We start from the raw sequence: 23545 nt of genomic DNA, 5'->3' as shown, positions 1-23545 counted from the left end.
GGAGAGCAGCTTGAACTATGATCTCAGGGTCACAGGTGCCAGCAGGAGCAGGGTTGACAAGTTTGGCACAGGGGCTGGTTCTTCCTTCCCAGGGCTCATGTGAGAGGTCAGACAGGGACATTCCCCAGGCAAGTGCTTCCCCACTGCCTAATCCCTGCTGTCCCTGCTGCCTCCTCTCTGCCTGATCCTGTCTTTTTCTGGGTTTCTTCTGTGTTCCTGCTGAGTCTCCTGCACACTCCCCGCCTTGGGTGTGAGCTGAGTCACTGCAATGCCACTGCACCTCATTGCAACATCTCCTGTCTTCTGTTCTAGGCGCCACGAGGAGCCTGTAAATACTTTCTTTGGCAAGATTTTTGTTTTGATCTAATGGCTCAGCTTCCTTCAAAGGCAGGCACAGAGAGGCACTGCGTGAGGCAACAGAGAAGGTCACGGGAGAACTGAGGCAGCTGTAATTGGGGAGGATCAAACCCAGGCTTGAGCAGGGGTGTGGACAGGTGGCTCAGCCCAGGCTGGCATTAGGCTCTGGCGTGTCACTGCAGGCAATGACTGTCCCAGATCCTCCCCAGGCCCACAGTCACCTGTGACTACTCAGCTGGCTGCTGGCATCACCTGAGACAGGGCCAGTGGCCCCGTAATGATGAAGATGCTGGGCAAGCCCACACCATTCCTGAGGTGGCCACAGCAGGATGCCATGCAGAAGAGTGACACACAATGGGGAAAAGCAAACAGGGAGAGGACGAGCCCTCAGGCAGGCCATGCTTGAAGGGAAGGCACATACCATCCCCACGCCTGGCCGGCCTGCATCATCTCAAAACACCCATGTGGCTCTGCTGAGGGATAACAACTCTGAGGCAGGCAGCTCCTTCCTGCCTCTGAGCACTGTAATGAGCTTTGCTGTGTGCTGCTAAGGACGTGAGTGTGAGCAGGGAAGCTTTGCTCTGGTCTGGTGGCTGCTCAGTCACCCATGGAGACAGCTTCAGTTCCTCTGGTGTCTGTGGAACCAGCTGGGGGAGGGCAGGAGCAGGGCTCCAGCTGCAGCTCTGCAGATGGGCACTGGGTCCAGGCCTCTCCCAGTGCAGCCCAGCAGGAGATGAGATCTGGGCACAGGCCAGACAGTCAGAGCTTCAACTGTAAGCACCCCATCTGGGGCCAGACCACAGCTGTAACTTGCTCCAAGTGCCTTGGGGAGCCAAAATTCAGCTTTGGCCATCACCAGGATCAAAGGCACCAAGGTGGAGAGTGGGGTCTCCCAGCTCAGGGGGTCCCAGCAGTGCAGTCATAAGTGCCACTCTCTGTTTGGCCTCATCTTAACACCAATGCTGCTGATTCCTGCTCCCATACCCAGACACCTTCACCTTGCCCTGGTTCTCAGTTTATTTCCTCCTCTCCCAAAGCCAGCCAGGGTCCAGAAAGTGGCTACAAATCCCCAAGATCAGAGAGGAACACAGTTTCCAAAGCAGTCATAGTCATAGCTATCACTGTAGCATCCAGCTACATGGAGACACCAAAAATTATAGAATCATAGAATTACAGAATCATTTAGGTTGGAAAAGCTCTCTAAGATCAAGTCCACCTGTTCCTCCAGCACTGCTAAGGCCACCACTAAAACATGTCCCCAAGTGCCACATCTACATGATTTTTGAACACTTCCAGGGACTCCACACTTCTCTAAGCAGCCTGTTCTGATAACTGAATTCCTTCTCTCTATCATGTGGAAAAAGGCAGTGGCTGGGGGCTGCCCTGCTTCCTGCCTGTGATAGCCTGGGGCAGGTTGGGTTCACTGGGGCACCCCAAATCCCCCCAGCAGTCACAGCACCCAAGCTACCCCATGTCCCCTGTTCAGCAGAGCTGCCTCAAGCCATGGCTGTCCTTGTCCCCACCGCAGTCCCCTTTCCCCACCCTTCTCTTCCTCCTCCCTCTGCCCACACTGTGCAAACTTTCCCCACTTTGGTGTTCTTAGCAGCAGCAGCACCTTCTCCTGCCAACTTGGCAGCCAGGGGCCAGGACGGGCGGGGCAGCCAGGCACCAGCAAGTGTGACCACAGCCGGCACTTTTCATCCTTATCTGGAGCATTCCACCTGACCCCTGGAGTGGCCCGGGAGTGCCGCATTCCCACGCACGGGAGCTGGCACTGCTTCCAAAAACCAGGGCAGGGCCCGGCGTGGAGTGCTGCTGTTCGGGAGCGCGGTGGACGGACAGACAGACATGGCAGACTGACCATGCCCTTGCAGGGACGGACTGACCTCGCACTGGGAACCACCACGGCTGCTCGCAGCCACTGCCCCCCACACTGCGTGTGAGCTCCTGTCACGTACACACGCGACCCCTTGCACACACACAGCACCCTACACACACACACAGACACAGAGCATGCCTACACATACAAAGCATGCCTACACACACACAGAGCCCTATGCACACAAACATAGCCCCTACATACAGCATGCCTACACACACAGAGAGCCCCCCCACACACACAGAGCCCCTACACAGGCACACACAGCCCCTAGACACGTACACACACCGAGCCCTATACACATGGCCGCTCGGACACTCGGGTGTCCAAGTGGGCACATGTGAATTTGTGTTGTGTCCCACACCTGTGCAATGCCCAGTGCATGTGCACACAGCTGTGGAACACCCAGATGTGCACTGACACTGGCATGGGTGCACACACAGCCATAGCCTCACCCACCTGGCACGCGTGCAATGCCTGGGACACACACAGGTGCACAGTGCCCTGCGCACACACACACCGGTGCACGTAATGCCCAGCGGGGTGTGGGCACACCCTGAGAGCTCGCACCCAGAGGGATGTATACACACGCATGCCACGCACACACAGGATGGCACAGACATAAATGACCGCAAGCAGTGGCACACGTGTGTGTGCATGTGTGTACGTACACACACGCTCTCCTCCTCACCCTCTCCGGTCCCGCCCCGCTCCGGTCCCGCCTCCGGCGCGTGCGCGGTGCCGCGGTCCCGCGGCGGGCGCGGGCGGGGCCGGACGGAGCCGGAGCCGCAGCCGGAGCCGCCCGGCCCGGTGAGTGAGCAGGGGGGCGATGGGTGCTGGAACCGGCGCCAGCGCGGGGGGGATGATGAGCATCGGGGGGTGGCGGTAGCGGTAGCGGGGCGTCGGGCCGGACGGGGGATGCGGGGAGCCGCGGCCTCATGTCCACTCGGCGGGGCGGCCCCGCCCGGAGCTGCGGCAGCGCCGGGGCCCTTGGCCGGCTCCTTCCGCTGCCGCCTCCGCGCTCCGGCGCGGCTCGGGCTCGATGCCGGCCGTGGCTCCCGCGTCCCCCGTGGGCTGCGGCGGATGCAGGCGGCGCCGCGCGGGCTCCGCCGGGGATGCTCGGCCGGGACCCGCCGGCATCCCGGGGGAGCTCCGGCCGCCCCTCCCTGCCGGGGAGCGCGCACGGCGTGCGGCGACCGAGGGGGCATCTGCCGGCCCCGCTCCGCCCCGGGGCCCTGCCTCGGTATGAGAAAGTCTCTTATGCCAGGACAGATCTTGGTGGGCTGGAGCGTGTCGAGGGAAGGGAACGGATCTGGGGAAGGGTCTGGAGCACAAGTCTAGTGAGGAGCAGCTTGGGGGCCTCATCCTGAAGAAAAGGAGGCTCAGGAAAGATCTTAGTCCACAACTCCCTGGCAGGAGGGTGCAGGCAGGTGGGGGTTGGACTCTGCTCCATGGGAACAAGTGATGGAACAAGAGAAAACAGCTTCAGGTTGTGCCATGGCAAGTTTAGGTTGGATAGTGGGAAAATTTCTCCACAGAAAGCGTGGTCAGACATTGGAACAGGTTGCCCAGGACGGTAGTGGCACCCCCATCCCTGGAAATGTTTAAAACCAAGTAGAAGCAGAAGGGATCTCCTTGTCCTCTGTTCGCAGCTGCCTGTATGCCCTATCCTGCCCAGCCCCTGAGAACTGCAGGGCAGGAGCAGGGTCTGTGAGAAACCCGTGCGTTGTGCTCCAGACCTTGTTCTTGCTAAATTCATGAGGCCAGTGAGTTTGCAGAGTTTGTCATTTTATGAGAAACGGCAAACCAGTGGTGTTGTTTTTAAGGCAAAGGGGTTGACCTGCTCTTGCAGCAGTTTTGTCCCCCCTCTCCTGCTGCTGCCCCAGCAAAGGCAGTCACAGATGCAGCCATGGAGCCCATCAGACTCCCTGTGCCCGCCAACCCACTCCCACTGCAGGGCAGCAGCTGGGCACAAGCCAACCCCTCATTCTGCAAACAGGATCCAGCTTCAACTTTCTTCTTTATTTCAAGGCCTGAAGTTCCTGTCTGGGTCAAACCCACACTCACATATCTGTCAGAGACTGGGTGTTGAGTTTGTAGAGGGCTGTGAGGTCACTGGTCCCTGCAGCACCCAGCACCCCACCAGCCTTACAGCCTCTTAGAAAGTTTTATTACTGTTTGCACAGCCAAGGTGAGGTTTTTATGGTCTCTATTGTGACTCTCAGATCTCTGTGAACACTGAGAAGGTGAAAACACCCTAGCAACAAGAGCTGTGTGTCACTGAACACTCATGGCTGGTCTGGTGGCTGCTGGCCCTGGTTGCTCTCTGCAGGACCTGGGTTTTCTGCACACACCCGCCTCGGAAATCACTTGCTCTTCCTGTAAACAGTGGCCATAAAAAGTCCTTGCGCTGCTATGGCTGATTAATTTCCAGCACAGACACTGTGGGGAGCAGAGAGGAATTTCCTGCTCACTGACAGTGTGGAAAGTACCCAGGGACTGACAGCCCTTGCCAGGTGTGTGATGCCACCACCCCTGGCACCTGGCAGCTCATCTTGTAGGGGTGATACGGTGTCTCTGTCAACCAGCAGGAAGAAATGCCGGGTTTATATTAAAAAAGGCAACGTCTGCCATTTGCAGGGCTGGTTTCTATGGGAACGGGACATCAGAAGAGCAGAAATGCACTGTGTGCTCTAAAATAACTGCAGGCTCCCGGGAGCACGTGGCCTTTGCTCGGCCCTCTCTGCTGAGGCGGTGGCCGGGCACAGCCAGCTCCCGGCGACAAGGCGGTGTGGAAGTGGGTCAGGAAGTGGGATGCTGTGGCCTTGATCCCTGCCGATCCTCAGCCTGTCCTCATCTAAATCCACTGGCAGAACAGCTCTGGTCCAGGCTGGCAGCTGGTGCCACCACGTTATCTGGCACAGCTTGACTGCGGCAGGGGCTGGTGGGGACCAGGTGGTGAGGACCAGTCTCATACCCACTCATGCAGGCTGTCGGCAGGCAGGAGTGTCTACTTCCTCAATGACCTCCCTGAGGATGGCCAGGGTGTGTCCACACTCACGTGTTCAGGAGACCCTTCCTCCTGCTGTGGTCAGATGCAGAGAGCAGGGAGAGGAGCTGGGTTGCTCTCGCAGAAGCTGTTGGTGGTCACCTCTCTCTCCTCCCAGATCTTTGGCCCTGCCTCTTGGTGGGAAATTCAGTCTTATGTTGTAGTGCTTGAGGTCAGGTGGAAGCATCTTCGGAGGAGACAACCCAATGTGCTGCCCAGCAAGGCACCTTGTTGCCTCCAAGGTCGTTATCCATCTGTGGCACTCAGCCGAAGGTGGGCCCAGATATGGACCTGGGCCCTGCCTGAGATGCCTCTGATCATGGCTGGGAGCACCTCCCAAAACAGGTTTTCTCTCTTGGGTTGGAAAAAAAATTGTTCTTTGGATACCAGAGCCTGGAAAACCATTTATGCTCTCAAATCCACTAAGAACTTTTGTAACTTAACTTCTTCCTCCTCTCATCTCCGGCAAGCGAAAGGTCCCGAACGAGTTTTCTTGGAACACTTAAAAACTTGGAAAATATTTATTGGCAATAATGGAGTTTTCAGTCTTTGTATAGTGTTTGTGTTACCCAAGAGCTGCTTGACATTTTCCCAGCAGCAGCTGTAAGACCCGTGAGGGCGGTCGGGGGGGCAGCTTGAGTTCCAGGGTGCGGCAGGGCGAGCAGGATTTGGGATCTCGGTGAGGGCAGCAGCTGCTCCTGGCCGACCTGAAGCATTCATCCTCTTCAAAGTGAGCTTTGATTCTCTTGCTTTGCTCTACATTCATTCAAGGGGGTGCATGACATAGGTTTCTGCTTGGGAGTGGGGGGTTATTTGGGGGCGCTTCCAGTGCTGTGTGGGGTGTGTGTGTGGGCCCGGGGGCCTGCTGAGGGATCCTGTGGCACAGCCTAGACTGTTCTGCTTGGCCACATGTGGACCAGAGGTCAGCTGGAGACATGGCACTTTGTGAGGCACATGAAGGTGCCTTTGCCAAGTCCCCATTGCTATTCCTTTCCCGCTTGCTTTGGGTAGGGGCTTTGATGGATTTTTGGGGCTGAAGTATAAGATCTCTTCTGCTTTTTCCTGCCTGGAGAAAGATTCTTGAACACAGATGTCCCTGCTGTTGTGGGAATCTGGGAATCTGTCTTCTGTGCATGGAGTGGCAAAGAGCTGGTGGGTATTTTGTGCTCTGAGAACACATCTGAGTTTAACATTGGGGCTGGGAAGGTGTTTGCAAAGCCAGGAGAAGGCTCCTGGTTTAGGGTTGAGCCTGGAAAGGTGTGTGCCAGGGCAGGAGAAGGCTCCTGGGTTTAGGGTTGGGGCTGGAAGGTGTGTGCCAAGGCTGGAGAAGGCTCCTGGAGAGCTCAAGGAGCTGTGGCAGAGAGCGGGTGAGGCAGATGGGTGTTGTTGCTGTGCCCTGCGTGTCTCAGGTTGCTGTTGCTGCAGCTCTGTTGCCACTGGAGCTGTGCTCGCTGTGTGCATTCACCAGCCTGGGAGCCAAGGTTGGCAGGCTGGGTCAGCAACCTCCCATCCTCTCACTGGGGCACCCTGAAACCCCTGCTGAGCTTGCTGGGTGCCAGCTGCGTCCCCATAGCTGATACCACCCCAACCAGGGCTGGAGAACGTGCTCTGGAGCATCTGCCAGGGTGTTGCTCATGGGTTATGTGCCCATCCGTGTCCCCATGGCAGCTTTCAGTACTGCCAGGCTTTGGAGCACCGGCTTGGAGCTGACCCTGCAGCTGTCCACTGTGATCCTGTCAGGATTTGCCATGCTCGGAGGCTGGCACTGCTTGGTGGGGACTGCCCAGAGTCTGGCAGTGCGGGCAGAAGCCGCTGCTGGTGCCAGGGCTGCCCCTTCCTTCTCTGTGCTGCTCTGCAAGCCCAGAATCCCAGCCAGTGTCCTGGTGGGATAGCAGTGCTCCATCAGGAAATGCCACTGCAAATGGAGACACAAACAACTTGAAGGGATGGCGGATGCTTCCCGAGAGGGGGAGGAGGCAGTGAGGGATCATTCTCAAGCACCGGCCTTCCCTTGTGCTTCCCTTGCCCTTTTCTCATCCTTGCCTCTCCCAGTAGAGTTTCTGCTGGGAAAGCACCCAGTGTTGCAGAACCAACTCTTCACATGACAGGAGGTGGAGGCACAACTGGGTGGAATCTCCACCCATCCCAAAATAATAGGCTGCCAGAAGTTTGACAGCCTTCCTGGGGCCGTGTTTGTGGTTCTGTAACCCTGTGCTCCTGCAGCTTGAGGAAAGCTGTTGCTGCCTGCTGCTGGGAAGGAGCCGGGTACTGAAACAGCAGCTTCCATCTCTGGGAACAGCCATGCCAGGAACCAGGGGCCGTTACTCTTAGGAGAGGAAGCACAAGGGTTATTTTTGGGGCCAAGCCAGCTGCTGTGGCTCCAGGCTGGGAGCAGAGAGCTGCCCTGGGCTGTGTGAGCTGCCCTGGGCTGTGTGGCTGTGGGATGCTGCCCTCCTGCTGCCTGGCTCCACCAGCTGGCACTCACAGCTCTCTCCTCTCTCTCCTCCAGGGTCCTGTGGAGCGTTGGTGGTGCTGGGCCCCTTCTGATGGGAGGATGGTTGTGCTCAGGCAGTTTAGGCTGCTGCTCTGGAAGAACTACATCCTGCAGGTAGGCTGGCACTGCACCTAGGGACTGCTTCTGGCACCGCTAAATGGGGGTACATCAGAGCTTGCCCAGCCTCTGGCTTCTTCAGGAAGCCTCCCCCGTGGACACAGGGCATCTCTAGGAGGAAAACTGGGTTATTTGTGCACGTGGTGTCTTTTGTGCTGTGCTGTGTGACCTTATGGGGTGTGCTCTGTACTCAGTTTCCTTGTCCCCAGCCTGCCCTCTGACAATGAGCTCAGCTCTCTCCTCCTGGGACTGGGTAACCCACACCCCATCCATGTGACAGTGGGCTGTCTCAAGCTGTCTCATTGCACAGCCTCCTCTGGAGGTCCCAGTGCCTTCTCAACACACTGGAGCCCTGGGGTTCTTTTCCTCCATTGCTTTCTACCATTCTCAAGAGCAGCTTTTAGGGGTCTTAAAAATATTAAACCACTGGCACCCACTGGCAGCCCACCTCCCACCATGGCAGCTGGGTGGTACTGAGGGATTTGGGGACCTCAGGGCCAGCAGGTCCCACCTGGTGCTGGCCCAGACCACAGCCCCTTTAAGTGTTCCTGGGTGGATTCTGTGGTTCCACTGGGACATGGAGCCAGCCCTGGCAGAGTGTGGGGAAGAGAAGGGAGCAGGGATGGCTGCAGCCTGGCTTTACACTTTCAATTACCTGCCTGCAGCTCAGCACAGTGTTGCTGTAAAAATAAACCAAAGGAAGAGGGAAGTGCTGGCTGCACCCAGCCTTCCTGCAGGCACAGAACAGGGAACTGGGCTCGAGGGGACTAAAGGGACTGGCAGCAGGGCTGATTTGCAGCCAGGAGCATCCCCCATCCCCTTTGCAGGGGAAAAGCATTGTTTTCTGGTGTGCTCCAGGCTGAGGATGCATCACAGTGTGTTTTCCAAGGCCACAAGCTGACTCAGGTCTACTGGGCCAGGATACAGCCAGAAGTCCTCTTCCTGATAAAGAAACAGAGCTCCCAAGTCACCCCCAGCCCACTGAGAGGATGGATGCTGGCACATGTGGCTCTCCAGAGCTGCTTGGGCCAGGCAGAGGTGGTGATTATGGATGAGTATCCCTGTCACCTCTGGAATACAGTGCTTGAATGACTTCTGCTGCAGAGCTGGTGAATGTGTGTGAGCCTGTGAGTTCAGGGAGACAGAGCTGTTCTGAAGGCAGCCCAGGAGACAGGGAGAGCTTTAGTGTGATAGTAAATCAGTGGGAGGCAGCTGGGCTGCCAGGGCTGCATTATAAACCCATCAGACATCTGCAGCGTTCGCTTTTATGAGCGTGGCATTGGGAAAGCTCCTTTTTCCCTGCCTGCCCAAAGCTTCTGCCTCCTGCCTACGCTGCTGGGGCTGGCTGTGGCTGGATCAGACTGTTCCTCCCAGGAGAAGCCCCAAGAGGTGTTATGGGCTTTGACAGTGGGTTCTGAGAGCCAGGGTAATGATAGTCCCCTTATCATCTCCTGACAAACTGTCCAAGATCCCATTCACTCTGGCTTCTGCAGGGCTGTCTCCCTTCCCAGGATGTCCAGGCTGCACTCAGGGCTCCCTACCTGCCCCACTGGAGACTCTGCCCACCTGAGCCTGCCCACTGGCTGCTGGATAAAATCCAGTTGCTAAGACAGCAAAGTTGTGACAGCAAAGTTGTGAGACTTAAGCACTTGGTGCTCCTCTTTTCATCCTGGCGAAGGGAGAGGGTGCAAAATCCCCATGTCTTGTGAAGCCCAAATTAGCCAGAGGCCTCAGAAAAGGTTAATGCTGCTGCTTCTGCTCCAGGCACATGCTCTGAGCAGCCATGAACCCCTGTGGCCAGGGACATCTCTGAGCTGTCACTGCTGTGGCTGAAGCTGGTTGCTCTTGAGCCTGGCTTGAGGTGAAGGCATCTCGGTTTGTAGGAGGAAATCACAGAATTCCAAAATGGTTTGGATAGGAAGGGACCATCCATCCCACTGCCCTGCCGTGGACCGGAACACTTTCCACTAGACCAGGTTGCTCAGATGACCACAGTTCCCCTGGGACACCAGTTTGAAAGCTGATTGATCTTCATTGGATGCTAATGAACCTGTGTTGATGGGGGTGTTACTAGCTAGGAAGCATTGTGCAGGAGAGATAGCCCTGGGGGAATTGATGGATGAAGGTCCACAGTGCAGGGCTTGAGTTCATTCTCCAGCTTCTTGAATCTCAATTAAAAAAAACCAAAAAGAGCCACTGTGTGTAGTGCAGTAGTGGGTTGGGTATGCCCGTGGGTGTGCTTGCCAAGCTGTAGTCCTGCTGTAGCCAGAGGCTCTGCTGGGCCCCATCCTGGGATGCAGATCCCATGTCCAGCTGCCTGGAGCAACTGAACTCCAGGAGGAAAAGTGGCACTGGTTCAGGCAGTGTTGCTGCACGTGGCAGAGCCCCAGGGCACAGGGAAGGAACAAAGCACAAGCCAGGGTCATTCAGGTGGTGAGGAAGGCTCTGGTGGAGGCTGGTTTGAGCTGCAGCAGTGCTTAGGATAGGGGACCCCTTGGCTGGAGAGTCCTGAAGGATGTGGGAACCAGCACAGTGTCATTCCTGGCTTCTGGAAAAACCCAGGTTGTGAAACCTTGTGGAATGCAAGAATGCTATTGCTCCTTGGTGTTCTCATGCCCTGAACCTTGTGACTGTGCTCATCTACCTTCAGTGTCTGCATCCTCTGTTTTATCTCTTGAGAGAGCGTACTATATATGGATAAGTATCTGTGTATAGGTACACACTTCTGGTGGATATCTAGATGTCTGTGCTATGTACAGGTACATGATATATTTTCTGTCCTTACCCACGTTTGTATCCTCCCCCTGCCCCAGAAGCGGCAGATCCTGGTGACGCTGATCGAGGTGTGCCTGCCGCTGCTCTTCGCCGCCATCCTGATCGCGCTGCGGCACCGCGTGCACTCCGTCAGCCACCCCAACGCCACCCTCTACCCCACCCAGTCTGTGGATGACCTGCCCAGCTTCTTCTCCTCCCAGCATGCCAGCAACCCCTGGGAGCTGGCCTATGTCCCCTCCAACAGCAGCGCTGTCCGGAGCATCGCCGAGGCAGTGGAGAGAGCTCTGCCCATCAACATCAGAGGTGAGCGGGGCTGGGGCTGCCCCTTCTACCCCAGAGATTGGTGTGATCTTTACTCTGGGCAGCCTAGTCCAGTGGAAGGTGTCCCTGACCATGGCAGGGTCTTGGAACTGGATGGTCTTTCAGTCCTTTCCAGCCCAAGCCATTCTGTGACTGATTCTGAATCCTCATGCTCCTGGAACACTATTTTTTTCTGAACTTCAAGGCTACAGTTTGATGGGTTTTGGGTTTTTTTCAGTAAAATGACAGGATATGGGGTTGCTTTTTGGTCTCATTTTATTGCAGTTTCCGTTTAGAAAAATATCACCCTAAAACAGTTAAAGAAAGTGGCTTTCACAGCGCTTCCCTGTGAAAGAGTATTTTTGGAAATCTTTTGGCACAGAAAATTTTAGCACTTGGTGTTCCAAGCTGTTAGGATTTTCTGTGGGAAAGCTGACTCCTGCTCTCAAGGAGGAGGAATGTCTGCATGCCCAGGACACAGGGCAGCATCCTGTGCAACTCCCCTGTGTCTGACAGCAGGCACAGCTCATCCCTCCTGTCCTGGGCCCAGCGATGCTCCTGGGCATGGCCGGGCAGCAGCGCATGGTGCCTTGCTGTGCCCTATCCTGCATCTCCCTGTTTCTCCTCCACAGCTCAGGGCTTCCCCTCGGAGCGGGACTTCGAGGAGTACGTCAGGTTGGACAACCGCTCGGGCAGCGTCCTGGCCGCCGTCGTGTTCCGGCACCGCTTCCCGCACAGCTCGGCCCCGCTGCCCCTCCAGGTGAGCCAGGGCAAGGTGGCACTGCCTCCCCCAGCCAGGTGTCACCCGCGTGTCACCGCGGCTGCCCCACCCGCCTCTGAACTCCCCTGCAGGTGGAGTATGAGCTGCGCTTCAAGTACAGCCCGAGGAACGCCCCGCGGAGCGAGCAGACGGGGCTGAACCCCAACCTGGACCGCGACTGGCACACCAGTTACCTCTTCCCGCTCTTCCAGCTGCCCGGGCCGCGCGAGGCCAAGTTCGCTGATGGGGGCACCCCAGGTGAGCACGGCCCAGACGTGGGGTCACCTTCCTACAGCACCTGGCAGGCTCTCAGCTTTTTGAGAAATAGGTTCATTTAAAAGAAATTATTAAATTCAAGCAATTATAAAGAAATATTGTTTTTTATTTATACCAGCATTAAATTTATATCTGTATAAGGCAAACAATTAAATATTTGTTTGTTATAAGCATATATTTATTTTATAGAAATACAAGCAATTAAATATTTATATATATTAAAATGTTAAAATTTACATATAAATACGTATGAATATATAAATAGTTAAATAGTTATGCTTTTCTATAGATGTTTATAGTCAGTTTTGTACATATATAAACAATTCATCAAATAACGACACATAAAATTAATATTTAGATACGAACAAAATGTTAAAATTTACATATAAATACGTATGAATATATAAATAGTTAAATAGTTATGCTTTTCTATAGATGTTTATAGTCAGTTTTGTACATATATAAACAATTCATCAAATAACGACACATTATAAAATTAATATTTAGATACGAATTAATTATTTAATATAGGTCTTCTTAATATTTGTTAATATATTCATTATAGATAGTAAATTATTATTTATATCTTAATGTGTCTTTATTTTGTTGAATTATTATTTATTACTTAGATTTAATTGAACTCTATTTGCAATTTTGTTATATTCATTATAGCTATCCTTTATTTAAATTTTATCCTGTGACTTCATGGGCACTGCTTGGCCTCTGGGCACCTCTGCTGAGCAGGGTTGGATAAGAATAAGTTTTAATGTGCATGAATCATTTTAAAATTTAACTTTTTTCCCATTTCAATGTTTAATGAAAATTTTATATCGCTATCCAAACTGCCCCGTGTTTATTGTACTGCTTAAGTACTTGAAAAGTAAATAGAGCAGTTCTATGGTTTGCGGTGTTTAAGGGCAGCCAAACCACGGGCAGAGCATGAGCCAGCAGGGACATTCTTGGAGCTGGTGCTGCTTAGGACTGGATTTTTAGGAGCTCCTCCTGTGGTGGCAAAGGGAATATTTCCCTCAGTGGGATTTCTCCCTGTGTGTTGCAGTGTCCAGGGAGAGTGAGGGCGAGGAAGTGGGCAAACAGGTTTTGCTCACAGTGTGTAAATAAAGCAGAGCCCCAGAGTGTTTGCTCAGTACATGAGTTAATATCAAACAAAGTTCCCAATCTCATAATTCCACTGTTATCTTCTCTCTCTGTGGATTATTTTAGCCAGCTGACTTTCAAAATGTTCATTTGGGGTTTTGTAAGAGAATTTAAGTTCCTGTTCAGGTAACATTTGGCAGCAATTCCACTTAAAAATAAACTATTTTAAGTTTATTTTGTTATCTAAAGCTGTGTCAAGAGAGGTTTAGATTGGATATTAGGAAAAAGCTCTTCCCCCAGAGGGTGCTGGGCACTGCCCAGGCTCTCCAGGGAATGGGCACAGCCCTGAGGCTGCCAGAGCTCCAGGAGTGTTTGGACAGCACTGCCAGGGATGCCCAGGGTGGGATTGTTGGGGTGTCTGTGCAGGGACAGGTGTTGGACTCGTGATCCTTGTGTGTCCCTTCCCACTTGGGAGATGCTGTTGGGAAATTAAAATATTTGCAGTGTTTTCTAGTGCACAAAAGTTTAAGCCAGACGTGTGAGTCACAGGATATACTTTTTCTCACTGCAACCTGTATAGTATTGTTTATTCTTCTGGTTTACAAAGAAAAAAGGGAGAAACACAAGCTCAGTGAGTTGTGGTGGTTGATGATGACGGAGAATCTCCCCATTACAAAGTCACAGCCATACTGCAAGACAGGAACCATGAAGAGAGTTTTCCTGGCAGCTCCTTCTAAATGATGGTTATGCAAGATCCTGGTTTGGTCTAGTGGAAGGCTGCTCTGCCCATGGCAGGATCTGGAGCAAGATAAGCTTTAAGGTCCCTTCCAAGCCAAGCCAGTGTTTCCATGAATTTGCTGGGTATCGATCCTTCCCCAGTCCCCCGATGACGGAGAATCTCCCCATTACAAAGTCACAGCCATACTGCAAGACAGGAACCATGAAGAGAGTTTTCCTGGCAGCTCCTTCTAAATGATGGTTATGCAAGATCCTGGTTTGGTCTAGTGGAAGGCTGCTCTGCCCATGGCAGGATCTGGAGCAAGATAAGCTTTAAGGTCCCTTCCAAGCCAAACCAGTGTTTCCATGAATTTGCTGTGTATCGATCCTTCCCCAGTCCCCTGTGTCACAGTGATGGTTATATTGCTTTTCCTCTGAACTCCAGTTTTAGTCCCTGTTCCTCTTCCCATACAATCTTTCCCACAAAAGCTGTTTGTCCCTCCAAGCCCCATCCCCCTCTATTCCCGGTGTGGTTCTTGCTGTGCAGGTTATCTCCGGGAAGGATTCCTGGCAGTGCAGCATGCAGTGGACAGGGCCATCATCCAGTACCATGCTGGTGCCAGCTCTGCCAGCCTGCTGGAGAACATCACCGTGGTGGTGCAGCGCTTCCCCTTCCCTGCCTATGTCAACGACCTCTTCCTCCTGGCCATCCAGAACCAGCTGCCCCTGCTGCTCATGCTCAGCTTCACCTACACCTCGCTCAACATCGTCCGTGCCGTTGTTCATGAGAAGGAGAAGAAGCTGAAGGTGAGAGCTGGGATGTGCTCCCCTCCCTCTGCAGCTTTCCCCTGGATGATGACTTTAGATAGGAACAAAATCCCTGCTGGGTGTAGAGCCAGTGAGCAGGAGCGGGGGCTGGCAGCGGATTAGCAAGCTCTAGGGAAGAATGTTGCTAATCCTGCTGCCATGGGGAGGCTGGGCTCTCCTTGCAGTGCAACCCGGGGTGCTGGACCACAGGGATGGTGTTTCTCCTGGGCTGGGAGAGAGGGCAACATGTCTGGGTTCCAGAGTTTGTGGATGCAAGAGTTCAGCCTGTTTGAAGGAAGGTTTTTGCCTTTTGCATGTAGAGACCCGTTGTGTGTGTGCTGTGGGGGCGGCTGGAGCTCAGCCACATGGTTACAACAGCAGGGCTTGGCTTCCTCCAGGTGTTGGCTGTCATGCCCTGTGCTGGGTGGCCCTGGTAGCACCACTGGCACTCTGCTCTGGGTTTGGGCTCAGCTCAGCTCTCTGGGAACTCCTGCAGTGGTGGCAGCCCTTGTTTGGGGAGGTGGAGGACACCATGCCATGCTGGTGGCTGAGCAGGACCATTCTGGTGGTACCAGGGCTGCCACCTCTGCTTGTGCCACGAGGCAAAGCCACCTGTGCCTTGCCCTGGCTGTGCCCGGGCAGTGTGTGTGCAGCTGTGGGTGACACTGTGAACTCTCACAGGAGTACATGCACATGATGGGCCTCAGCAACTGGTTGCACTGGAGCGCCTGGTTCCTCATGTTCTTCCTCTTCCTCCTGGTGTCCGTGTTCTTCGTCACCGTGCTCTTCTGTGTCAAGGTGAGCGTCTGTCCCCAGGCCACAAACTCTGTGCTGGCAAAGGAGAAAGATAGCAGGGCCATTCTGCCATGGGACTGTCCTGGTGTCCCAGAGCTCCTCCAAAACTGGAGTCTGGGTTTCCCAGACTGAAATGGGCAGTGCTGCCCCACAGTTGCATCCATGGCAGGAGTGATTCTCCCCAGAGGGAGATGGGGATTGGAGCTCCAGGGACACTGCATGCAGAGCAGGACCACCCTGCTCCCCCAGCATCTGGAGGGCCTTGAGCTCTCCCCTCCACATGTGCCCACAGCAGGGGAAGCAGGAGGGGGCTGTCTGGGTGTTGGCCAGGGTGTCCCCTGCCCCTTAGACCCTGCATTACACGAGGGCGATCTGTACTTCCTCCCTCTGGACTGGTCTTAGAGTTTCTGGGTGTCCTCACCCATCTGAGTTTGTCTCCAGCACTTGGAGAACATCAGGTCTGTTCTGCTAAAGCCACGGCTGGCTCCAGCAGCTCTGGGCTTCACAAGATTTTATTGGCAGGTGAGCGAACAGGGAGCGGTGCTCACCAACAGTGACCCCACCCTGGTGTTCACCTTCCTGGCCATCTTCTCCATCTCCTCCATCTCCTTCAACTTCATGGTGAGCACCTTCTTCTCACGAGGTGAGTCCCCCTGCGCTGCCTCCTTTTGTTACTGACCACTTTGACTTGTGCAGGGGGCATTTCTTCCCATTTTTGGCTGCATTTTCCACACAGTGTGTAGAAAGGGATGTGGGTACTTTTGCTTCTCAAACCAGAGCAGGTCCAAGGGCTGGAACCCCTCTGCTCTGGAGCCAGGCTGGGAGAGCTGGGTGTACTCACCTGGAGAGGAGAAGGCTCCAGGGACACCTCAGAGCCCCTGCCAGGGCCTAAAGGGGCTCCAGGAGAGCTGCAGAGGGACTGGGGACAAGGGATGGAGGGACAGGACACAGGGAATGGCTCCCACTGCCAGAGGGCAGGGCTGGATGGGATATTGGGCAGGAATTGTTCCCTGAGAGGGTGGACAGGCCCTGGCACAGGGTGCCCAGAGCAGCTGTGGCTGCCCCTGGATCCCTGGCAGTGTTCAAGACCAGGTTGGATGGGGTTTGGAGCAAACTGGAATAGTGGAAGGTGTCCTTCCCATGGCAGGGGGTGGGAAGGACACCTTCCACTATTCCCTTCCAACCCAGACCATTCCCTGGTACTATGACCAGCTCGTGTCTTAGGGCCTCATCTGGCTGGCTTGGCCCCAGATTCTGCTCTGGGGCAGGCAGGAGGCTTCTGCAGCTGCCCACCATGGGGTTGGGGTCAGGCTCCTGCCTTGCTGTGGGATGTGGGCATGTCCTTGTCCTGCCCCCATATAATCATGCTTTGTGCACAAGTCTGGAACATCCCTGGCTGGGAAGCTGGTGAGGAGTGCTGGGTGGCACCACCCTGACTTTTCCCCTCTTGTTTTTCCCTGTGCTGGCAGCAAACGTCGCAGCTGCTGCTGGAGGCTTCCTCTACTTCTTCTCCTACATCCCCTACTTCTTCATCTCGCCCCGCTACGACCTGATGTCCCACAGCCAGAAGCTGGCATCCTGCCTCATCTCCAACGTGGCCATGGCCATGGGGGCGCAACTCATCGGCATGTTTGAAGGGAAAGGTGAGCAGGGCCATCTGCTCCTGGGGACAGGAGCATCCTCTTCCTGTCAGCCTGATTTGGTGGTGGGGTGGGACTGGCTTGGTGGAGGGACATTGGAGAGAAGAAGCAATTTCCTTCTTACTAGAGCTGATTGCTCCCTTACCAGGGCTCTCCGAAGTTGTGCCTGTGCCCCTGGGCTGTGCAAAGTGCCATCCTCACTGTAATTACCAAAGGAATTCTGTTCTAATGGATGGGAACCATTGCATTTCCTCCTTCACAGTATATATCTTTAATGTCTTTAATTTAAAAGAGTTTCTTGTTGGTTCCATGCAGAGCCATGCATTTACTAGGCATGGCAGCAGCTCAGTGGCTGGAGTGATTGGGGGGGTGATGCTGGAGAAGGAATTGTTTCTTCCCAGGCAGTGGCAGAGAATTCCATGGAAGGAGCATGGTGGGGTGGGGAGCCTCGAGGGGTCAGTGCCTCTTTTCCCTCCATCTGCAGAGGATCATAGAGCTGTGCAGGTGCTCCTGGTTAGGGAGCAGTTAGCTGGCAGAGGGGCTGCTCTCTGCCAGTCCTGAGAAGATGGTCCTCCTGGGGATGCAGAGGTAGCAGTGTCCCGTGTGCCTTGCAGGGACTGGCATCCAGTGGAGGGACCTCATGAAGCCTGTCAGCGTGGATGACAACTTCACCTTGGCCCAGGTGCTGGGGATGCTGCTCCTTGACTCGGTGCTGTATGGCCTGGTGGCCTGGTACGTGGAGGCCGTGTTCCCTGGGGAGTACGGTGTGCCACAGCCCTGGTACTTCTTCCTCACGGTGAGCACTGCTTACACCCTCCCTGGGCTTGAGGAGCATCACGTGGGACAGTCACCACTTCTGTGCTGTGCAGTAGGCCAGTCTGATGGACAAGGGTGGCACCATCTGGCCTCCAAAATCACAGGGCCTGCAGTATGTCCTCCCTAAAGGCTGATGCACCTGTAGATTTTTAATGTGGATGAAGGTTGTCTTGGCTTTAAAGCTCTCTCCCAGCACTTCCTGGCATGCAGGGTGTTCCTAAATGTCTCCAGGCCCAAGCAAAGTCATTGGAGAGAAACCCCAGGTGGGAGCAACCAGATCCAGCAATTTGACACCCCTGAGCACTGCCCTGCAGGTGGGCATGGGTGACCTGTGTCCCACTGCCAGCCGCCATGTGCCAGGGCTGGGTGACAGCTGTCACTGCATCAGCTGAGCCACCCTCGCTCTGCCAGGACAAACGCTTGGCGTCACCCCCAGCAGCTGCAGCTGCTAAGGACACTGCAGCTACATGGCTGCAGAGATAATATGTTCTGTTTGGATACTGGAGATGGATCCTTTGTTATTTGATAGAGAGGCTTTTCCTTCTCCATTCCAAATTCCTCATCCCAGAGTGGTTTCACTCCAGCATCTCACTCCCTCTTGCAGTCAGACCAGGGAAACAGAGATGCAGCCATTGACAAAAACTGATTTTGCATCCAGGAGTTATTGAATTCCCGCTGGGATTTAAGGTCCCAAACACTCAGTTTCATTCCTAGAGAGCCATGTCAAAGGGGCTGTAACTGCAGCAGCTGCACCCCAGGCTGTATTTAGTGTTTCTCAGGGGTTTTGGAGGGGGTGATCATCCATGGGCTCTCCTGGGCAGGATGATTCTGCCTGAGTGATTTTATTTCTCAGTGGAATTTTTTCCATGGAGATGAAGATGGGGAAAAGCTGCTGTGTAATCACAGGCAGTCGTGCTGTAAGGGAGAGATGGGGGAAGGCAGGAGGGCAGGAGGAGCTGTTCCATTGTGTCAGCCCTGCCTGCTGAAGATGTTCTGGTTGGTAATTCCCAGGCCAAGGAGAGCGGTCTGGGAGATCCTAGGGAGGTGTCTGTGGGAGGAGGAGGGTGGCCAAGGGTGGGATGAAGAGATGGGCTCTGGCTGTGCCTGATTTCTGTCTCTTCCTTCCTCCTTCAGCCTTCGTACTGGTGTGGGCGGCCCAGGACTGTTGTGGGGAAAGAGAAGGAGGAGGAGGAGGATCCTGAGAAAGCCCTGAAGAGTCAGTACATTGAGGAGGAACCAGCTGACCTCGTGTCAGGCATCAAAATAAAGCACCTGTCCAAGGTACTGACTGCCCAGCAGGGCACAAACACACCATAATGTTTGTTTTGTAAAATCTGTTGCCTGCAGGCAGCTTCTGTATCCTGTGCTGCCCTGGGGCTGGGTATGGCTCTTCCCCAGAGCTGGCTGCATTTGTGGTGGGATGAAGTGCTGCATCCTTAGAGGGGCAGTGACATTAGTATTTAACTTGCTGACATCTGAGTTTAACCTGAATTAGACCTGTTGTCTCCTGGTAACACCCTGTGAGCATCCCAGGCTTTGCCTGCTGGGTGGGGCTGAGGCACTTGCCTGTGTGCAGCACCAACTCATGGACTTGATCTCCACAGGTCTTCAGAGTGGGAAACAAGACAAAAGAGGCAGTGAAGGACTTGACAGTGAACATGTATGAAGGGCAGATCACTGTCCTGTTGGGACACAACGGTGCTGGGAAGACCACCACTCTGTCCATGCTCACAGGTAGGAGTCTTCTGCTGCAGGAACTGGTGGCTTTACCCTCGAAGAAGAGCCAGACCCTGCCTCTGAGGGCAGGGAGGGGTTTTTGATCTTCCTTGGAGCACCTTCAGTTTCCCAAGCCATTGGCTAGGAGTGCCAGAGTAGTGAGAGGGAGATGGAAGGAGCATGGGGGATCCCTGCTCAACCCTCCACAAGAGTGGGATCAGACAGTGGGTGAAATGACAGACAGGTTTTGTTCTCGAGAGCTGTGAGAAGAGACTGGACCTGCTGTAGGATTGCTCTCTGTAGACTTTGCCATGATAACACAGATAAGGTGGAACTGGTATTTGTCATTCTTGATCTGCTGGGCTCCAGGATGCCTATTTTGGCACGATGGGCACAGTGACCTTTGATGGTCCTCTTCTGTTCTCTATTGCTCTGAGCTGCTCCTGGCAGCTCAGGGGGCTCACGGGACCTTCCTGGAACTCTGCCCTGGCCCTGCCTGGCTCTCTGCACAGCTCAGAGCCATGTTTGACCTGCCTGTTCCTCTCCTTTCTGCACTGTTGGCCCAGTTCCCACCTGTGGGTGCCCTGCAGCCCATCCTGCAGACAGGAGGAAGCTGTTGTACCCCAGCCTGAGCACGAGACAGACTTGCTCTGTTTTTTGGCAAAAGCTGGTTTTGGGGGAGATGCTCATCAGGACCCTCCACATTTCCAGTGGCTCTTTGCCACGGCGGTCACCCTGAGCAGCTGTGTTCCTCTCCCACAGGTCTGCACTCCCCGACGGGCGGGCAGGCCTACATCAACGGCTACGAGATCTCCCAGGACATGGTCCTGATCCGCCGCAGCCTGGGGCTGTGTCCCCAGCACGACGTCCTCTTCGACAACATGACAGTGGAAGAGCACCTCCACTTCTATGCAGGGGTGAGCCTGGCACTGAGCAAGGGGACAGCCCTGGGGGAGGCTCCTGGGCTCCTGGAGGTGGGGAAGTGTGGTGAGATATATTCAAGTGGGTCCAAAAATGGTCAGAGGGTGGAGCACCTCTTTTCTGTAGTCAGGCTGGGAGAGCTGGGGGTGTTCACCTGGCTCCAGGGTGACCTTGGAGCCTCTTGCAGTGACTACAGGGGTTCCAGGAGAGGGGATTTTGGACGAGGGCCTGGAATGACAAGACAATGGGGAATGGTTTCACACTGAGAGAGGGCAGGGTTAAGTGGGATATACAGAAGAAATTCTTCCCTGTGAGGGTGCTGAGGCCCTGGCACAGGTTATGCAGAGAAGCTGTGGCTGCCCCTGGATCCCTGGAAGTGTCCAAGGCCAGGTTGCACGGGGCTTGGAGCACCCTGGGCTAGTGGAAGGTGTCCCTGCTCACGGCAGGGCAGTTGGCCTAAATGATCATAAAGGACCCTTCCAACCGGAACTATTCTGTGATTCCATAAGCAGAACAGCCCTTGCATCCTCTTCCCACCTCATCTGCAGGCTGGTGGAGGAGTGGAGGGTCTCAGACAGCACAACTCCATGGAACACCCCCACCAGCTGTGCCAGCTCCTGCAGGCACAGGCAGGAGTCCGTTCCTGCTTCCCCACTTTCCTGTCTGTGTGTGGAGCAGGGAGTGTGGTGGGGTTTGGCAGCCCTGCAGGTGGGCTCATCCCTCCCTTCCCCTGTCTGGCAGCTGAAGGGATACCCAGCCTCCAAGTGTCCTGAGGAGATCAACCACATCCTGAGGATCCTCAGCCTGGAGGACAAGCGCCGCTCCCTGACCAAGGCTCTCTCCGGGGGCATGAAGCGCAAGCTGTCCATCGGCATCGCCCTCATCGGGGACTCCAAGGCAGGTGGCTTTGCTGCCTCACCTCGCACTGGGGCCAGTGCTGGTCCTTGGCGTGGCTCTGAGGCTGTTCCTCATCTGCAATGAGCCAGTGGGAGAAGCAAGGACAGTGGGGAGCGGGCAGGAACACTGGCACTCTGAGGGTCATGCCCTGAGGCTCTGCTGTCTCTCTGCTGTAGCTGCTCCCCAAGATCATTGCTGTGAGGCCAAGGCTCCTCCTGGGTCCTGAGGTTGTCCCCTCCTGTGCTGCTGGGCCTGCCCCAGCCCTTTCTGACCTGCTCCCATCTCCTGAGTGCAGGTGGTGATGCTGGATGAGCCGACGTCAGGGATGGACCCAGCCTCCCGCAGAGCCACGTGGGATCTTCTGCAGCAGCAGAGGAGCAACAGAACCATCCTGCTGACCACTCACTTCATGGACGAGGCAGACCTGCTGGGGGACCGCATAGCCATCATGGCCAAGGGCGAGCTGCAGTGCTGCGGCTCCTCGCTCTTCCTCAAGCGCAAATACGGTACAGGAGCAGAGCAGCCTGTGCTCCGTGTCTTCTCCTTGCCAGGGAGGAGCAGGAGGGGTACAGAGAGCAGGGAGGGGATCCATTGCTCCTTGCCTGGTGGCTGGTTGCTCCCCTTCCTGCTGTTCAGCCTCTCCTGGGGCCCATCCCCACATTTGCTCTTGCGTCGTGTCTGGTGCAAAGCGGTGCTTGTGCATCCCTCTCTGTTCCAGCCCCCTGCCCGGGCTGGGCTGGGCTGGGATTGACCCTCCTCTCCCTTCTCTTGTGGCTCCCCCCAGGGGCAGGATATCACATGGTGATGGTGAAGGAGCCCTACTGCAACCTGGGGGAGATCTCCCGCCTCATCTGCCAGTACGTGCCCAACGCCACTATGGAGAGCAATGCTGGGGCAGAGCTGTCCTTCATCCTGCCCAAGGAGAGCACACACAGGTAATGGCATTGTCCTCTGCTGCCCCTCCCTGCGGGGTCCCCTTGTCTCCACACACTGCCTCACAGGCTTGCTGGAAAGGGGAGCTGCTCCCTGCATCAGCATTGCTCATGGAAAATGGGATTCAGTTCCTCCTGTAGTGCTGAGGGTGGCACACACGAGGCAGGATGTTCTGTCTCTGAAATCAGATCTATGGACCCAGGAGGTCAGGGGAGCTGATTGTCTCCTGCTCTGTTCTCGTGAGACCCGTCCTGCAGTGCTCCCTCCTGGTCTGGAGGCACCAGCAGGAGGATGTGGAGCTCCTGGAACAAGTCCAGGGAGGCCACAGAGGTGCTCCAAGGACTGGAACCCCTCTGTTTTGGACCCAGGCTGGGAGAGCTGAGGATGCTCACCTGGAGAAGAGGAGGCTCCAGAGAGAGCTCAGAGCCCCTTGCAGGGCCTAAAGGGGCTCCAGGAGAGCTGGGGACAGACTTGGGAAAAGGGGAATGGCTTCCCACTGCCAGAGGGTAGGGATGGATGGGATATTGGGAAGGAATTGTTCCCTGTGAGGGTGGGCAGGCCCTGGCACAGGGTGCCCTGAGAAGGTGTGGCTGCCCCTGGATCCCTGGCAGTGCCCAAGGCCAGGCTGGATATGATTTGGAGCACCCTGGGATGGTGGAAGGTGTCCCTGCCCATGGTAGGGGGTGGGATGAGATGGTTGGTAAGGTCCATTCCAAACTCAAACCCCTTTGTGTTTCCATGATTCTGTGATAGCTGAGGCAAGAACAAACAGCCGGTTTCTGCCCTTGAATCTGCCCTTGGGGACAGGGGTGTACTCAATACCACAGGTCACCCTGGGGTTGGATGCAAGACTCCAGCCAGCTGCAAGACTGATGCCCAAAGGGTCTTTACCCCTGAGTGCCCCCTCCCACGAGTGTCGGTGTCTGACGTCTCCCTTCTCCGCTCAGGTTTGAGGCCCTGTTCACGGAGCTGGAGCAGAGGCGGGAGGAGCTGGGCATCGCCAGCTACGGCGCCTCGGTCACCACCATGGAGGAGGTGTTCCTCAGGTGGGTGAAGGGGTGACCAGTGCCCGTGTGCTTTGGTGATGTCCAGCACAGCTCTCTGGGACTCTTGTTGGCTTTGGTCTCTTGGCTTTGGCTTCCCCAGCTCAGAACAGCTGTATCGTGCCTGGATCTGTTTCATGACCTGCTTTCCCTTTGGC

At 55.2% G+C, this 23545-nt stretch overlaps 1 protein-coding gene across 2 annotated transcripts in view; it reads left to right on the top strand.

The window, feature by feature from the left end:
• Nucleotides 1-2992: 2992 nt before the first annotated feature.
• Nucleotides 2993-23545, top strand: part of ABCA3 (ATP binding cassette subfamily A member 3) — a 32234-nt gene continuing 11681 nt past the window's right edge. Inside the window, exons 1-17 of one of the 2 annotated variants that reach the window (XM_039732024.1) lie at nucleotides 2993-3046; nucleotides 7795-7893; nucleotides 10710-10974; nucleotides 11604-11731; nucleotides 11824-11989; nucleotides 14367-14626; nucleotides 15308-15424; nucleotides 15944-16064; nucleotides 16891-17064; nucleotides 17676-17857; nucleotides 19012-19158; nucleotides 19482-19611; nucleotides 20356-20510; nucleotides 21256-21411; nucleotides 21707-21917; nucleotides 22196-22346; nucleotides 23292-23390. In XM_039732024.1, the coding sequence (XP_039587958.1) occupies nucleotides 7840-7893; nucleotides 10710-10974; nucleotides 11604-11731; nucleotides 11824-11989; nucleotides 14367-14626; nucleotides 15308-15424; nucleotides 15944-16064; nucleotides 16891-17064; nucleotides 17676-17857; nucleotides 19012-19158; nucleotides 19482-19611; nucleotides 20356-20510; nucleotides 21256-21411; nucleotides 21707-21917; nucleotides 22196-22346; nucleotides 23292-23390 (2516 nt within the window). In that variant the 5' untranslated portion in view covers nucleotides 2993-3046; nucleotides 7795-7839. Of the gene's footprint in view, nucleotides 3047-5918; nucleotides 6016-7794; nucleotides 7894-10709; nucleotides 10975-11603; nucleotides 11732-11823; nucleotides 11990-14366; nucleotides 14627-15307; nucleotides 15425-15943; nucleotides 16065-16890; nucleotides 17065-17675; nucleotides 17858-19011; nucleotides 19159-19481; nucleotides 19612-20355; nucleotides 20511-21255; nucleotides 21412-21706; nucleotides 21918-22195; nucleotides 22347-23291; nucleotides 23391-23545 lie in introns of those variants that run through there. The other variant, XM_039732025.1, reaches the window with a different exon arrangement.

The sequence above is a fragment of the Passer montanus genome, unplaced genomic scaffold, assembly GCF_014805655.1.
Source record: "Passer montanus isolate IOZ18808 unplaced genomic scaffold, ASM1480565v1 scaffold8, whole genome shotgun sequence".
NCBI lineage: Eukaryota > Metazoa > Chordata > Aves > Passeriformes > Passeridae > Passer > Passer montanus.
This window is presented reverse-complemented; position numbering and strand designations above follow the sequence as displayed.